This window comes from Nycticebus coucang, chromosome 13 (genome assembly GCF_027406575.1).
Source record: "Nycticebus coucang isolate mNycCou1 chromosome 13, mNycCou1.pri, whole genome shotgun sequence".
Classification (NCBI taxonomy): Eukaryota; Metazoa; Chordata; class Mammalia; order Primates; family Lorisidae; genus Nycticebus; species Nycticebus coucang.
In genome coordinates, this window is record NC_069792.1 from 85,192,842 (window position 1) to 85,209,743 (window position 16,902).

A 16,902-nucleotide genomic window follows, 5' to 3' on the forward strand; every position below is an offset into this window, starting at 1 on the left:
GAAAGCTGATGGATCAGCCTTGGGCACCTCATAAGCACTCACTAAATGTTGGCCACCCTTATAAATTAATATATTTGCCAATTCATAAATAATTAAGTGCAGTAAAATGCATGGTTCTTGTTACATTTTAAACTGGAAGTACTTTTTGCTAGCAAAGCAGTGAACGTCTTACTGATGGGGTGATGGGGTGACACTGTTCTCTCCCCACATCTCTCTAGCCTTCTAACAGCACTTGTCTTGTGCGGTAGGTCCCTTCATCTGGGGTGCAAGGACTGCCCGCCGTCGACCCACCAGACGTCGCCCAGATCTACCCAGTTCCTGCCAAAATCCGGCCAGTGCTGAGTAAATACCGAGTGGAGGTATGGTTCAGGAAAGGATCTGAATTGCTCTTCAAGAATAAAGGGCAGCAGCCCCGCCTGCATTGTACATGAGGTGGTTCTCAGGGAACACGTCCGACTTTCCCACAACAAAGCCAGGGCAGGCTTGGGCCCCTCCTGGGGTCCGTGGGTGACAGCTCTGCCGGTCCTCCCCTCAGGTTCTCTTCTGGGGAGTTCGAGAGATGAAGAAGGTGCAGCTTCTCTCAGTGGACCGGCCGCAGGTGCTCATCGAGTGCGGGGGACGAGGAGTGAAGTCCTGTGTGATCCAGAGCTACAAGAACAACCCCAACTTCAACATCCAGGCGGACGCCTTTGAAGTGGTGCGACCCCCCACCATGCCACCTGCCGCAGAGGGGACCTGCTCCTTCACTGACTTGGCCTGGGGAGGTGTTTTGGAGATGTCTGCTCCCTTGCAAGAAAGAACAACCTAACCTAGTGAAAAGCCAGAATTTCAGAATGAGATCAAATAGACTTCTGTCTTTTTTTTTTTTTTTAAGTTGTCAGGTGTGAACCATACAGTGAATCAAAGATAAACTTTTGCCTAGAACAGTGGTTCCCAAAGTGTGGCCCCCAATTTATCAACATCTGTGTCACCCGGAATCCTAGCAATGCAAATTTTCAGGCACTACTGTTGTTCTCTGGGGTCAGAAACTGTTGCAAGTGGAGCCCACGTGGTTCTGGGTTACCGCCCTCTGGTTATTGTGATACACATGGAAGTTTAGGAGCTACTGGCCTAGACCGTACCCTAATGAAACCTATTTTAATGGTTAGATTTTAAACAATTATTTGTACTTAGAATGTCAGTAGTTTATAAACTTACGTTTCTAAAGTGATTTTTTTTTTGGACATCTATGCTTTTTTTTATTTCAATATTTTAATATGCTTTTTTGTGCTCTGATTTAGAACTAAGAAAAAATTTGCTTTGTGCAACCCAGGCAGCTTCTCTGGACACATGTTGTCTAGACACTTTTTTTTTGAGATGGACCCTCACTCTGTTGGCCCAGCTGGAGTGCAGTGATGTCATCTTAGCTCACAGCAACCTGAAATTCCTGGCTAACGCGATCCTCCTGCCTCAGCCTCCTGAGTAGCTGAGACTACAGGGGCCTGCCACAACATTCAGCTATTTTTTTAGAGATGGGGTCTTGCTCTTGCTCAAGCTAGTCTTGAACTCCTGAACTCAAGCAGTCCACCTGCCTTAGCCTCCCAGAGTGCTGAGATTATAGGTGTGAGCTACCGCAGGTGGGCCTGGGCACATCTTCTAAATTAGCAAAGACTACAGTGAGAAAATGTGTGTGATGTTTTGAAACCTTTCAAATCAGGCTTCATTGAGCCTCATGGGCCATGGGGCAGTCAAGTGGCCATGACACCAACCCCTCACCTTCATTTGCATGTTAACTGCAGGACTTTGTTTGGTATACTAGGCCTGGGTAAACTGTCATTTGAGATGAGAGTTATGCTGGCAGATAATGAGAAAATAAGAGGATTGAAAATGACTGCCAGGGAGAGTACAGAAGTGCAGGATCTTTACAGTTTAAACCTGGGATAAATTGCTAGTGAGACACCCCTCCTATTTGGGGTAACTGCTCCCTGGCTTGAGAAGTCAGTGCTCCAGAGTTTTGGCATGCTGCAGGGGTTGTCAGGGACAAGGGGTCAGGTGGGTGCCTGGATTGTTTTGGGTCTGTCCACAGACAGGTTGGCAGGGTGCAAGCAGCCAGGCCCTTCTCAGGGGGCACCCCCGGCCCCCACTCAGCTTAGCCTCTTCCCGCAGGAGCTGCCTGAGAACGAGCTCCTGCACCCTCCCCTCAGCATCTGTGTGGTGGACTGGAGAGCTTTTGGGAGGAGCACCCTGGTGGGCACCTACACCATCAACTGCTTGAAGCAGTTTCTGTGTAAATCCAGAGAGCCCCTTGCCCTCATCTCCCAGGTGGACGGAACCCAACTTGGGCAAGGTAAGAGGCTGTCCCTGGATTTTGGAGTTGCAGCTGTGAAGTCACCGTGTCTGCAGGGGGCAGCAATAGGACCCAACTTGGAGAAGATGCCCTATAGCCTAGGGCCTGGGTGGCTGTCTGACGGATGTGCTCCTGTGGTCGCCTCTGCCTTCTTCAGCTCCCACACTCGTACTTTAAGAGTCACATCCACTTGAGTCTCTAAGAAGCCTTCCTTGAACATAACTTAAGCTCCTTCCTGATGCTGCTCTGATAATCTACTTGGCTTTGTGCTTGCTGTTATTTTAGTGTGTTCCATTCTGGATCTCCAGTGCATGGAGTTGAGTTCATTGCACATCTCAGTGCCACACTGCACAATTGTCACTGTGTCTATTCAAGGCTTCTCTCATTTGAGATGAGATTTATGCTGGCAGATAATGAGAAAAAAAGAGGATTGAAAATGACTGCCAGGGAGAGTACAGAAGTGCAGGATCTTTACAGTTCAAGTCTTCTCTCAAGACTATTCTGTCTTCCCTGTCTTCAATCCCCGTCCCCTCCCCACCATAGGCCCCATGTCACCATCCTTGTAATGTTTAAATCCCTTTATTCCACGTAAATGACACGATGCTGCAATCTTCATTTGGCCTCCTGTTCTTTGCATTGCTGTGTGTATAGTTGTTACTACCACCTGCTGTATCTACCACACTTTACTTTCCCCTCCTATTGTCCCCCTAGGCTGCCTCCACCTCCACAGACAATGCTGTCATGAATATCCTGTGTGTGTTCCTCAAGGGAAGGTGCGAAGTGGGAATTTTTCTGGAACACGTACCCAGCAGTGAGATTGCTGGGTCCTAGTGAAGGTGCATGTGTCATTCCATTAAGTAGAGCCACAGGGCGCTGCAGAGGGCAGCACTGGTCTGCACCCGTCCGTACCAATCTGCCAGGTCTACACTCCAACCATAACTGGGTTTGGAGCCCTCCTTTCCTCCTCCTCAACATTTTCTATTATCCAGCTCGGATTTTGTTTTGCTTTGATTTTGGTTCTTGCTACTCTGTGGTTATAGAGTATGCTCTCGTTTTTATTTTAACTTGGATTTCTCTGATGACTGCTGAGTTTGCATATCTTCTCCTCTCCTCGCTGCTTTCTTAATCCTCCTTCCGTGACTTGCGCGCATCCTTTGACCGTGTTTTGTGTGTTCCCTTTAATTTTCTGTTTGACTCGCATGGTTTTTGCATTTTCTAGATGTTAATATCCTCTAGATTGTAGGTATTGATCCGATCTTTCCCTAGTGTGGTAACTCCTCACCTTCCCATCTTTGAACAGAAATCCTTCCCTGTGAGGTAATCAGACCCATCTGTATTTTAAACTTTATGGTTTGTACTTTCAGAGTCTTACTTAAGAGACCCTTTCTGAGCCCTTGGGTCACACAGATATTGTATTTTCTTCTGATGGCTTTATGGTTTCAGCTTTCACATTCAGATCTTTAATCCATCTGCCTAATTATGTATGATTTTAGGCAGGGATCCAGCTGCATTTTCCTTCATATCATGCACTATTTTCCCCCAAAGGGGTTTGCTAATAAGTCATTCCTTTCCTCATTGATTTATCCTGCTGTCTTTCTCATCAATCAAGGTGCTGTACATTCTTTGTCTATTTCTGAGTTTTCTAGCCTGTCCCAATGTTTTCTTTGTCCCTATGCCCAGCACAAAACAGATTCCTATAAGAGTTTTTTGGTTTGAATTCACTATTGAAAAGTCAGCAACTGGAAGAGGTCAAAACTGGTGATCACTGCAGCCACATGGCTCCCAGCTGGAAAGTGTTCTTAAGTACTCAAATCTATATGGAAAGATGAGGACCTTGGCAGTGTAGAGCAGTGTTGTGACCTTTCTATGGTATCAACAGGCTGATTAAGAATCTTGTAAGTGTGGGGACATAGCCCTGCCCCTGCCCTGCTCACATGCTCATGTGCTCACAGTTCTGCCTGCACTGAGGGGACTTTAGCCTCTGGGCCTCCAGAGTCTCCCTAGATGAACACGCTGGAGGGAGGTGGTCGGCACAGAGGACTTGTGCCCTTAGCCTGGATATTCATGACCCCAGTGACCACACTTGATTAAAATTACACTGAGGGATCCATGACAAATACCAATAGTCACTATGACTTATCTCACATCCAATGCTTCATGTCAAGCTCTCATTTCATCCACCAGGAAAACAGGTATTTTTATTGTCACATAATAAAGGAGGAACATGAGGTTCAGAAATGTTAGATACTTGCCATATTTAGACCCAGATCTGTCTGATTCCTCCTGGTAGGTCCCTGCAATGACCACCTCCCTGAATTGTAGCCCATTTCCCTAACCTGCTATACTCCCATTCATCTATTTCAGATTTGCCAAGAGCCACTGAGTCCTCTGAGCCCCTCAGCTCCTCCCAGGCCCCCCCGACGGACCATATCTATGTGAATGTTGAGCCGCCTCCCACAGTGGTAGCTGACTCTGCCCAGGGTCAGCCAGCCAGCCTGGTTGATATTCCTGACTCATCTCCTATGCTGGAGCCGGAACACAAGCCTGCAGCCCCAGAGCCAGCGAAAGATGGAAAAGTTAAGGTCAGATCGTAATCTCCCCTCATATTTACAAGGCTCACTGGAGTTTGCCCTGGAGACTCTGGACTAGTGTTTTTCAACCTTTTCTTTATCTCATAACTCACTTGAACCTATAGTTAAATTTCCACGGCACACTTAAATTATGTTGATCTAAAAAGAGTAAAAAAAATGATTATATTTACTGTGCTTTACATTTCTTTCAAAAATAATTTAATCATCTTTAAAATTTTTCGAGGCTCACCTAAGATCCTCTCATAGCACACCAGTGTGCTGCGGCACAGTGGTTGAAAAGCCAGTGATTTTCAACACTAAACACTAATCCTCCCACCTACTAGCTATGTGACAATGGGCAAACAGCTTCACGTTTCTGGGCATCAGTTTATCCTTTGTAAAATGGGAATATTATACTTGCTTCCCAACATTGCAGTAGATTTAGAAAGTCAGGGCGTGCGAAGTTCAAGTGCCAGTCACACCCTTCTTAATTCATTAGCCTGAGAGGTCAGTGGTTATCCAGGCCTAGTCCACAAATAATTACAGCCTGCTTTGTACAAGTTCACAGGGGACCCAAAAGATGCGTCTTTTGGATTCTAACAAGAAACAAGACTCATCTCTAGTCAGCTAAGACCCTGGAAGGGCAGCTGGACACAAAGAGTGACAAAACAAGGATGTGACAGATCGAAGTCATACATTTGAATGTAAAGTCCTGGTGTGTCAATTGAGTTAAAGGAGGAGGCTGTTTAAAGAACAGCAGACTGTCTAAGGAGCCACTTGCCTAGTGAATAGTAAAATCTGAAATTAAAAAAAAAAAGTGGATTAATAAATTGTGGTATATGTACACCATGGAATATTATGCAGCCTTAAAGAAAGATGGAGACTTTACCTCTTTCATGTTTACATGGCTGGAGCTGGAACATATTCTTCTTAGTAAAGTATCTCAAGAATGGAAGAAAAAGTACCCAATGTACTCAGCCCTACTATGAAACTAATTTAGGGTTTTCACATGAAAGCTATAACCCAGTTACAACCTAAGAATAGGGGGAAGGGGAAAGGGAGGGGAGGGAGGGGAAGGTGGGTAGAGGGAAGGGGATTGGTGAGATTACACCAGCGGTGCATCTTACAAGGGTATATGTGAAACTTGGTAAATGTGGAATGTAAGTGTCTTGGCACAGTAACTGAGAGAATGCCAGGAAGGCTATGTTAACCAGTGTGATGAAAGTGTGTCAAACGGTCTGTGAAGCTAGTGAATGATGCCCCATGATCATATCAATGTACACAGCTATGATTTAATAAAAAAAAAAAAGTGGGAGAGAGAAGTGGATATGTGCTCAGTGACCTTCTGTGACCCCACATCAGATTCTGTCTCAGCATTTCACCTGCTCCTTTTTGTTGGAATCCTCAGTCTTGGTGTCTATTGGCACCGTAAAGCTGTGAGCACCAGCAGGTCGGAGATGATTTTCCAAAATCTCCGCATCCCCTACGCTTGACAGGATGCCTGGCTCGTGTTATAGTGCGGACTAGAGGGAAGTCTGGGAGAGTGACTGACAATGGGTACATGAGGGGTCTCTCTGTGCCCTCCGACAGGACAACTCCTCTCCCACAAATGCCCCCCTCTCCACCCCATCACTGGTGTTGTAGGTGTCAGTTATTTGCACCTGTTCAAATCAGAAATGAAGCTAAAGGGGACTTTCCTATCTTACCTCACTTAATGCTCGCACCAGTGAAGCGGGCAGGTATTATTGTCCCTGGTTGAGGAAATTGAGAATTACAAAATTTATATTAATTGCTTAGTTACAACCGAGGTCTCTGGAGTTACTGCCCTTCCTGCCGCACCATGTTAGACTGCATGGTTTAGCATTCGTTGGTGGCATGCCTGTCTCGTCGAAGCTACTCAACGTGGGGTCCTGTCCAGCTCCCTATGCGTCTTCACTGTCAAGCACAGTACCTTACATCTGTTCCATACATTTTTGCTGGATAAATGAGTGATCCAACAGATTATTAAACTTACTTGTTGAAGTGATGCAGAGAGCTTCTGTCACAAAACCACTAGATATTTCCGCCTGCTTCCCCGTGGGTACCTGTACATTTTCTTCCTCAGGAAACCAGTTAGCCACCCTCATGCCTCTCAATGAGCCCTAATAATAAGCCATCCCTCATTCCTTGCCAGGATGCCAGGAAACCTTCCCGGAGGTCCACTAAACGGAGAAAGAGGACCATAGCGGATGAATCTGCTGAAAATGTCATTGACTGGTGGTCTAAGTATTATGCCTCCCTGACGAAGGCACAGAAGGTAGAGTGTCCCCTGGCTGGGACAGTCAAGGGACTCAATAAGAAAACACAGCGCCTTCTCCCACCCCAACTGTTATGGAACCCCTCTTCAAATTCCACTATCTGTAGGCCCTATTCAGGTGTGATTCTGTTAATCACAGAAGGGAATAAAGCCTGGGAGGGTAAGGGATCCTGAAATAATAAGTTCTCATCCCCTGGCTAGTGTTGGTGCTAGGACACACCTCTGTTGTAAATGTCCAGGATGTCCAGGCCAATATGGCATCTGGAGAAGCTGCCCCCTAGTCAGACTCAGGGAGGTCCAGCAAGAAGAAACAGGATCTGTAGATGGGTGGGTGTCAGTGATGGGGCTTCAGGTGCACCTTAAGATATCCAAGTCAGAAGGCCCAGCCTCCAGCAGAATTCTAACTTCCTGAATTATCACAATAAAGGCAGATGTCAATGGGTCACCAGAGGGAGTGCAGGGCCTCATTTACATGGGACAGGGCAAGGATCAAGTTATACAGCTGGACCACCAGTGGGGAGTGGAATCTGGAGAGTCAGGCCAAAGCTTGATGGTGGTTGAATTTGGTAAGATTTCTCATTCTTAAGCTAGAAAAAGGAAAGAAAAATTAGATATTTTTAGATATTATCATCATATTTAATTGAATAGAAACCCCTCTGATTCTTTAGTTTGGAAGAACTAGAGTTTCATCTAGGACTATTTTACAAGTATAATAGGTAGAAAATAGTCAAAGCAAGTGTTAGTTCCTGCCTCAAACCTCTCTCCTTTTGCTGCAATGGACATTAGCACTTTCTGTGGATGCTCAGGCCTTTTCCCCCTTCCCTGTCAACTTCCCCAATCTCTGCTACCACCCCAAGAACCCCAACACGCCAACAGGTAAAACCAATAACTCAAACTGGGGTGATGCTCCAGGGAGGTGGATAAATAGAGGAGAGAGAGTTTGCTTCCTCCATGGCTGAGGACAAGGATGTCTACAGATTGGCAGTACTTTTCCTGGATGTGTGGACCCCTTTTCTTTAGGGCAGGGGATCCCACTGCACTGAGGCCTCAGGTCTTTACAGTGAGGCTTCATCCTGGGGACTGTTTGAATATTCTTTTAAATGGCATCTTGGAGAATGCAGAGGGCTGGGATAAGTGAATTTGAACTGTTAGCCATCAGGATTAATAAACGAGGCATGACAGTGTCAATCATCGTGTCTCCCTCTTTTGAAAAGGCAAAGGAGAGCAATCCCAAGGAGAGAAAAGGCAATACAGGTAAGTAGCTGTTCTGGGGGACACTCGGATATAGAACAGGGATGTTGTTGAAAGAAAACTGTAAAATAGAAGGTATGGGAGGTACATGAGATCCAAGCTCCCTGCTTCCCTGAGTGAGGAAACCATCTCAGGACCATGACATCACTAGGAAAGGTCATGCAGCAATTCACGCTGGCCTGGAACCAGCTCCCAGGTCTCCTGAATCCAGTTCAATGCTGGAATTGACCCATTGGCCCAAGTCCATGAACTGACAGGCTTAATGCAGGATCAGCAGAAGTAAAACTAGAAGCAAGCTAGGAGGATAGGCCCAAACCAACATGATAAACTTTACTAGAGGTCAGTGTAAAGACCTGGACTTAGGCTCCAAACTCAATCTGCAGGGATTGAATGGATCTGGTCTGGCAAAAGCTCAAAGGAAAGAGGCCTGGAATGTAAAATGTCCACAAACTGGACGTAAGCCAATAGGAGGTCCTGACCTTTGTACAACAGTAACACCAAGCAGCTGATGCTAGTTCCTTTCAGGCTGATAGAAGTAGGAAAACCAGGGTATGAGGCAGTTTTTCAGACCACTCTTACCTAGCCCATTTCATTCTAAGACCAATCGCATGTCACAGACAATAGTATGTTCATCCTGCAGATGAAACAACAATGTGGAGTAACTTGTCTGCGGTTACGCAGCTAGAAAATAGCAAAACAAGACGCCCATCTATTGCAGTCCTGCCCCAGCCCCCACTAATTCCTGCTGCCCCCAAATTACTGAATAATCCCACTAACAGAACTTAGTGCAAGAATCTTCACATGAGGTCCCTAAACAGATCTTCAAGGAAGTCTAACTAAAAACTCTGGGGTCAATTCCAATTCCTGATGTGTTCTTTGCTAGTTGGGCAAATAGGTGAATTCCTTACCCTGACAGTACCCAGTTTAAAGAGTTCTTATATATATAAGGACAGGCCAGCACACTGCCCAGCCCCTGGGGCTCTGCTGATATTGCATCTATACGTGTGTGGCATGCCCTATGGTCACGCAGTGCATAGAGTGAACGAGGCAGTCCTACCGTGAAAAGCTACTGCGTTTTAGGAAGAAGGTTGTGACATGTGACATATGACACATGCCAGAGCAAAGGGAAAGAGGGAGGTTGGCTTTGCTCCTTCTCATCTCAGCTGTCTTGAGAAATCTAATCTCTATTGCACATCCACAGAGGCCAAATCAGACGAGGTAGTGGTGGATATAGAAGACAGCCCCAAGAAGAAGAAAGACAAAATACTCAAGAAGAAAGTCAAAGACGACCCGATCCCCAACCTGGCTGTCTTGCAGGTGTGTGCAGATTCAAGTGTGCCATGGGTGGGGTTCTGTCAGTGTTGTGATCAACCCTAGTGATGCCTTTGTTTGAACTAATTTACTTTGTCTCCATTGTAATTATTGATACCAAGTAGTAAACTTTAATAAGCAGGTAAGCTAAGACAAGGAAGCCTGTTCATTTTTCATTTTCTACCCGCTCTATTGGGAAGATGCATAATTTCCATGGTTTGGACCTAGCAAAGTCATTTGCAGTGTTTGCGTTCCCTTTGGCTCACTTCTAGGAGCGAGACATCACCAAGATGTGTATACCCTCAAAATAACAGGAGTTTTAACTCCAGCTGAAGTTCTCTCCATCAGACCAATCTTGACACTAGTCAGAGGCTAATAGCTAGAGGCATATTAATGGATACAAAACCTTGGAGTATGAAAATTATGTATGTGGATAACCAATCTAAGTGAAGTCATTTCGACAAGAAATTTAAATAAGTAATTTAAGGACATTACCAAACCTAAAACTCAACTCCATTCTGCATTTCCAAAGTGTGTATATAATTTCTTCCTCAGAAAATTCATGTCTGTATGCAAATATTCCATCACTTTATATGTGTTAAGAGTTAGATACTTAACAAACATTACTGCTTTGAGTCTCTTCAAAGAGTTATAGTCTATATCCAACAACTGCCCAGAGATATTAATTTTCTATAAAAAGCCTTGTCATATTTGTACCTCTATATTTAATTTTTTTGTTTAGCTATACTTCTTGGAATTTGAAAATTCATCAGAAAGGTTTTATAAAGTTCAGAGTAATAGTTAGTTCCAGGAATACTGAGCCAACCCGTGTTTTTTATTTTGGTTAAGATAAATTACCGGTGGCCTGTTACATTTTCCAAGGAGCATATATCAAGGCTAGCTGAGGAGAATCTTGGCATTTCTTATTAAATCAATGCCGGGCATCCTGACTGAAGCACTAGCGACAGAAAAAAATAAAAAGAAAATCAATTCTGGGCCTTCCTTCCTCTTAGTTCAATCTTCTCCCTTTGCCTTAAAGATATATGACGGTGATCTTGAAAGTGAATTCAACAATTTTGAAGACTGGGTGAAAACCTTTGAGCTCTTCCGAGGCAAATCTATGGAAGATGACCACGGTCTTGATGGAGACCGAGTCATAGGAAAATTTAAGGCAAGTTCCAGTGTTAACCTGGTTTTGTTTGTTTGTTTTTTTGTTCCCATAAGTAATAATCTATTCTATTCTATTCTATTCTATTACTGGAAGTATAGTGGGGGTGGGGGTGTGTGTATGTAAAGGAAATCTTTAATCTTTACTCAAGACCTGCTCTAAAAACCCACAAAACCTAGCCCCAGCGTTTTAAGATATTTTTGGTTTGTGGCTAGTGGACTGGAGTTTCATCTGGTAAGCTATAAGGAGACAGAGTCATGACCCAACAGGATCACTGAACTGTACTATTCTCTCTCCACCCTTGACATACCAAACCTGTGATTGGTGCAAACCTACCAGCTGGACAATTAATTAATCAAACTACACAAGCCCTCCCTCTGGCAGTCCCACCCTGTAGGTCTCACACAGCCATAGCTAAGCATTTACCATAAACCCACTGCGTGCTGGGCCCTTCATCTACACTGTGTGTGTGGAAATAGCATGGGAGTTGCCGTTTGATGATCTGAATCTAAATCCTAGCCTAGTTGAATGATCTGGAACAAGGTATTTCTCCTCCCTGAGCCTCAGTTGCTGCATCTGGAGGTGAGAATGGTATAGTCCAGGTGGAATGAGATAGTGGGGGGGCCCTAGCACAGCGCACCTCCCCCACCCCGTGCAGTCCTTTGGGGAGGGTGTTAATGTACAATACCGCTCACTGGCATACCACGAAGCTCAGATGCAAGCAGGTAACGTGAACTGCCCCAGGACCTCCAACCAGCAAGGAGAGCCAGCCCAGGTCCTCCAGATTCCTAGGCTGTGCTCCTCTCCCAGCGCTGCGCTCTCTGCGGGTTTGGGGGAACATAGAGCCCTCTCGTTGAAATGGGTTGTGTTTTCTCCCTCCAGGGCTCCTTCTGCATCTACAAAAGCCCCGAGGATTGTAGCTCTGAGGACAGCGGGCAGCTGAGAATACAGCAAGGGATTCCACCCAACCACCCGGTCCAAGTCCTGATCCGGGTGTACATTGTTGCGGTGAGCTGTCCTTCTTTGCTCTGAGGGCTGCCCAGGCTGCCATGACAGGATACCGCGACTGGGCGGCTCACACTACACAAGGGCATTTTCTCACAGGCCCACAGCCTAGGTGCTGCCAGGTCTCTTGCTGGTCTCTTGCTGGCTTGGTGACAGCTGCCTCCTTGCTGTCCTTACACGGCCTTTCCTCTGTGCACGTGCACTAGAGGAGGGGGTGGGTCTCCACTATCTCCTTTTCTTTTGGGCAAGGGTCCAGCTTAGGTTTTTCTTTGCTTTTCCTTCTCTTATGAGGACACAAGCCTGTCAGGTTAGAGCTGCTCCCACTCTGATCTCTGTTAACCCTTTTTGGCTCCCTAGAACTGTGTCTCCAAGTATAGTCACATTGGGGGCCAGGGGTTCAACATAGAAATTTGGGGGGGGACAGAATTCATCACTAACAGGGGCATGGCTGGTAATATGGGCACTTCATGGCTTTGGGAGGCATACAGAAGTGCTCTGTGTAGTTGTATCTGCTCCCTGTGGTGGCCTACACGCAAGGGGACTAAAGGGGACAGAGGCTCATAGGCTAGACAGCTACCCAGGGTAGGACAGGGCAGAGGCCACTGTGAAATTCTGACCTCCGACCATGCCTCTGCACCATTACAGTCAGTAATTTCATTTTTAATGTATTTCCAAGAAAAACGGTCTCTCCTCTAGGCCTCCTCCTTTCTGATAAGGAGAGCACAAAACTTTAGTTTTGAAACCTTTGGGCCTGATTGCCAGGAAGCTCAGAGCCAAATTTGACACCCAATTTGTATGAACCCTGCTGGTTCATGGATTCGTGTTTTTTTTTCTTTTTTTTTGCTTTGAACATTTTATTTTATTTATTTATTTATTTTTATTTTTTATTAAATCATAGCTGTGTACATTAATGCGATCATGGGGTACCATACACTGGTTTTATAGACCGTTTGACACATTTTCATCACACTGGTTAACATAGCCTTCCTGGCATTTTCTTATTGTGTTAAGACATTTATATTCTACATTTACTAAGTTTCACACGTACGCTTATAAAATGCACCACAGGTGTAATCCCACCAGTTACCGGATTTGTTTTTATCTCCAGACTTTGGATGTGATTTTCACAATCATATTTGATTGTAATAGTCTTATGTTAACTCTTTGCTTACATTGCCTACATCCATTTTAAGAAACCTAAATGGAGCATAAAATAAAAATGAGTTATTCATGAAGGCTGAGGGAGAATGAAATGTTCTTCCACCCCGCAGTTCTCAGGTTTCCTTCACCATCCTTGGTATCATCTTGCAGCCACCAAGGGCCAGGGATCTTGTGATGAAAAGAACACAGTCTCTGCCCTCAAGGAAGCCACAGTCTAGTTGGAGAGATTAAATACGCCGTGAGGAGTCCCTAACAATACCAGGCAGTCTCTATTACACAACCACCTATAGGATAGTTTAGATCAGCCTTTAAAAAATGTTGTTCAGAAGGTCACTTGTGTCTGGGGAGACAATTAATATACTTTCCTTAAGGAACAGACTATGTGTTCAAATAAATTTGAGAACAGTGCGTGTAATAATTCATTTTCCTTTTCTAACACCTAAGATTCACAAAGCTTATTCAAAGGCTCTGTGAATTCTGGAAGCAAATAAACTGATTTAACTATGGTCCTACAGCACACAGTTTGGGGAATCCAGAAATAGCGCGTATATGAACAATATGAAGGAAAGGGAGAAATTTCTGTGGACTACTGAAATTGAAGCAGGATTTGTTCCTTTATTTATTTATTATTCAGCAAATCTCTACTGCACACTTACTGTATGTCCAGGGCCCTTAGACAAAGGCCAGGGATGCATTGATCAAGTTTCTGCCCAGGAGGCAGCATAGAGGAGGGAGAATGGGCTGAAACTTGAGGACAGGAGGGACGAGAGTCAGAAGGCGGTGCCCTGGGTTGCAGGAGATAGCAATCCTAACGTCAATATATTTCACTGACATTTCTAGTCATGGTGATTATATGTAGTTTGTTTCTCCTACTAGTCTCTAATTAATTAAATAATAAACTAATTTTAAAATATTTTAATTATTAAAACACTGAAAAATAACAAGTGAAAATACTAATTAACACTTGGGGAAAGAAAAAAATCAAATTTCCTCATCTGTTTTGTTTTTCCCTTGCTTAACAAGCTATGTTGGACATTTTCTAGATAAACATATATATAGAACTTTTTCATTCTTTTCGGTAGATGCCTATGTTTTCTTGAATGACCGTAGTACACATTCATTCATTTGACAGATATTAAGAAGGACCTGTTCTATGTCCTAGAGATAAAGTAATGAACAAGATAGACAGTGCCCTGCTCTCCTGGTGACTGTTTACTAGTTGAAAGTGTCATGAAGATCAGGAAGATACAAAAATAAAGAACAGATGGATAAACAGAATAGTGTTAGAGACAACTGCTATGAAGAAAATTAAAATTGGGTGATGTGATGATAGGAAATGGGGGAGCGGGTATTTTGGATTGTGTTGCTCTGCAAGTAATCAATAGGTTATTTACCATTCTTAGCTATTAAACTGGTGCTCTAGTAAATATCCTTAAACAGGGAACTTTATGCAGTGGTTCTCAACCTTCCTAATGCGACAATGTATTTTCATGGTTACAAAGGGGTCGCGATCCACAGGTTCAGAACCGCTGCTTTATAGGCTTGCACTATTCTGTCTGCAACACAGAATCCTGAATATGGGACTATTTCTCATTCAGCCTTCATCACTGCAGATTTTCCTCATCTTTTTGATCTTATTTCTCACTGGCTTCCTACCTTGGCCTTTCCATAGAAAGGATTTATTTTTGACAGTTTAAGGTACAGCTTGTCTAGAATCAGACTTTGCTCTCAGAAACAGACTCAACTGGCTAGTGTTCAACGCAAGACTGACGGGGTCATAGATTCCGAGACTTAGTTCTGGGAGGTCTGTCAGGTCCCTGCCACGTTTTTACCCACAGATTTCTTGGCAAAAATTACCTTGTCCAAGATCACGCACTACATAGAAATATAGCCATTTGTCTCTTAACAATGGGAATACGTTCTAAGAAATGCATTGTTGTATGAGTTCATCATTGTGCAAACATTAGACAAACCCAAATGGTGCAGCCTAATAGCCTGCTGCTTCCAGACCACACACCTGCACAGCAGTAAACATATACCATAAAATAGAAAAATGGCACACCTGTATAGGACACGTATCATGAATGGAGCTTGCAGGACTGGAAGTTGCTCTGGGTGAGTCAGTAAGTGAGTGGGGAGTGAACATGAAAGCCTAGGACTGTCACCATTGTAGATTTTATAAACACTCAACACTTGGGTTGCACAAAATTTACAAAATATATTTTTTCTTTAATAATTAACTTTAGCTTCCTGTAAGTTTTTTCTTGGTAAACAGTTAGATTTTCTTAACTTTGACTCTTTTGTAATGACACTTAGCTTAAAACACAAACTTTCTTTATATTCTTATTCTATAAATTTCTTTTTTCTATTTTTAAAACTATTCCTTTATTTACTATCTAAACTTCTTTTGTTAAAAGCTGAAATGCAAACGCGTACTTTAGCCCAAGCCTGAATGGTCTCAGGATCACTGTCTTCCTCCCCCACGTCCTGTCCCTCCCCCTGGAAGGGCTTCAGCAACTATAACACACATGGAGCGGTCATCTCCTGTGGTAACTGTGCCTTCTTCTGGAATCCCTTCTGAAGGACCTGCCTGAGCCTTTTTTACAGTTGACTTTTTTTCCTAATAAGTAGAAGGCATACATTCTAAAATAATACAAAGTATACTGTATTAAATACATAAACCAGCAACATAGTAATTTATTATCATCATCAATTATTATGCACTGCACGATTTTACCAGCTAGGCTTTTTTGTGGCTGGCAGTGTATAGTAGGCTTGTTTACAGCCCGGTCACCACAAACACCTGAGTAACACATTATGCCGTGATATTACGATGGCTACATCACTAGGTGCTAGAGATTGTTCAGCTCCATCATAATCTTAGGAACTACTGTCATACACGTGGTCCATCCTTAACCAAACCACCATTAAGAGAGGCATGACTGTAGAATTGGAACTCACGTCCGTGCCTTCTTCCTCCTAGTCCAGTGGTTCTCAATCTGTGGGTTGTGACCCACAGGAACTAGATTAAAGGGTCGCAGCATTAGGAAGGTTAAGAACCACCATCCTAGTCTATCGTATTTCTCATTACTCTGTGCCAAGAGTTTCTTTCTGCTGGGAGATGATTCCAGAGAAAGTTGAACTTGGGCAAAGCCAATTGTTTTTTCTTTTGACAGTAAAATGGAGCTGCTAAAGCAATGGTTCTTCACCTTGGCTACACACTAGAATCACGCAGGGAGCTTTTCAAAATCTCAAAGTCCAGGGCTCATTAAATCAGAGCATCTGGAGATAGAACTCAGGCATTGGTATTTTTTTTTTTTTTGAGACGGAGTCTCACTATGTTGCCCTCGGTAGAGTGCTGTGGTGTCACAGCTCACAGCAACCTCAGGCTCTTGGGTTTAAGTAATTCTCTTGCCTCAGCCTCCCAAGTAGCTGGGATTTCAGGCCCCCACCTCAACGCCCAGCTATTTGTTTGGTTGGAATTGTCATTGTTGTTTGGCAGGCCCAGGCTGGATTGGAACCTACCAGCTGCAGTATATGTGGCTGGCACCCTAGCTGCTGAGCTTACAGGCGCCGAGCCCAGGCATCAGTATTTTTTAAAGCACCCAGGTGAGCCCAGAGTATAGCCAATGTTGAAAACCACTGGACCAAAGCAATTTTCCTTTTCCTCCCCAGGCATTTAATCTTAGCCCAGCTGATCCAGATGGCAAATCAGATCCTTACATTGTGGTCAGGATTGGCAAAACAGAAATCAAAGACCGGGACAATTACATCCCCAAGCAACTGAACCCGGTATTTGGAAGGTCAGTACCAT

At 44.2% G+C, this 16,902-nt stretch overlaps 1 protein-coding gene across 5 annotated transcripts in view; it reads left to right on the forward strand.

The window, feature by feature from the left end:
- FER1L6 (fer-1 like family member 6) overlaps nucleotides 1–16,902 on the forward strand; it is a 166,324-nt gene that overhangs the window by 107,220 nt on the left and 42,202 nt on the right. For all 5 annotated transcript variants that reach the window (XM_053559093.1, XM_053559094.1, XM_053559096.1 and 2 more), the window contains 10 exons: nucleotides 249–359; nucleotides 536–697; nucleotides 2,146–2,326; nucleotides 4,691–4,908; nucleotides 7,070–7,192; nucleotides 8,407–8,446; nucleotides 9,645–9,760; nucleotides 10,794–10,925; nucleotides 11,805–11,930; nucleotides 16,764–16,891. In XM_053559093.1, the coding sequence (XP_053415068.1) occupies nucleotides 249–359; nucleotides 536–697; nucleotides 2,146–2,326; nucleotides 4,691–4,908; nucleotides 7,070–7,192; nucleotides 8,407–8,446; nucleotides 9,645–9,760; nucleotides 10,794–10,925; nucleotides 11,805–11,930; nucleotides 16,764–16,891 (1,337 nt within the window). The remainder of the gene's footprint in view (nucleotides 1–248; nucleotides 360–535; nucleotides 698–2,145; nucleotides 2,327–4,690; nucleotides 4,909–7,069; nucleotides 7,193–8,406; nucleotides 8,447–9,644; nucleotides 9,761–10,793; nucleotides 10,926–11,804; nucleotides 11,931–16,763; nucleotides 16,892–16,902) is intronic.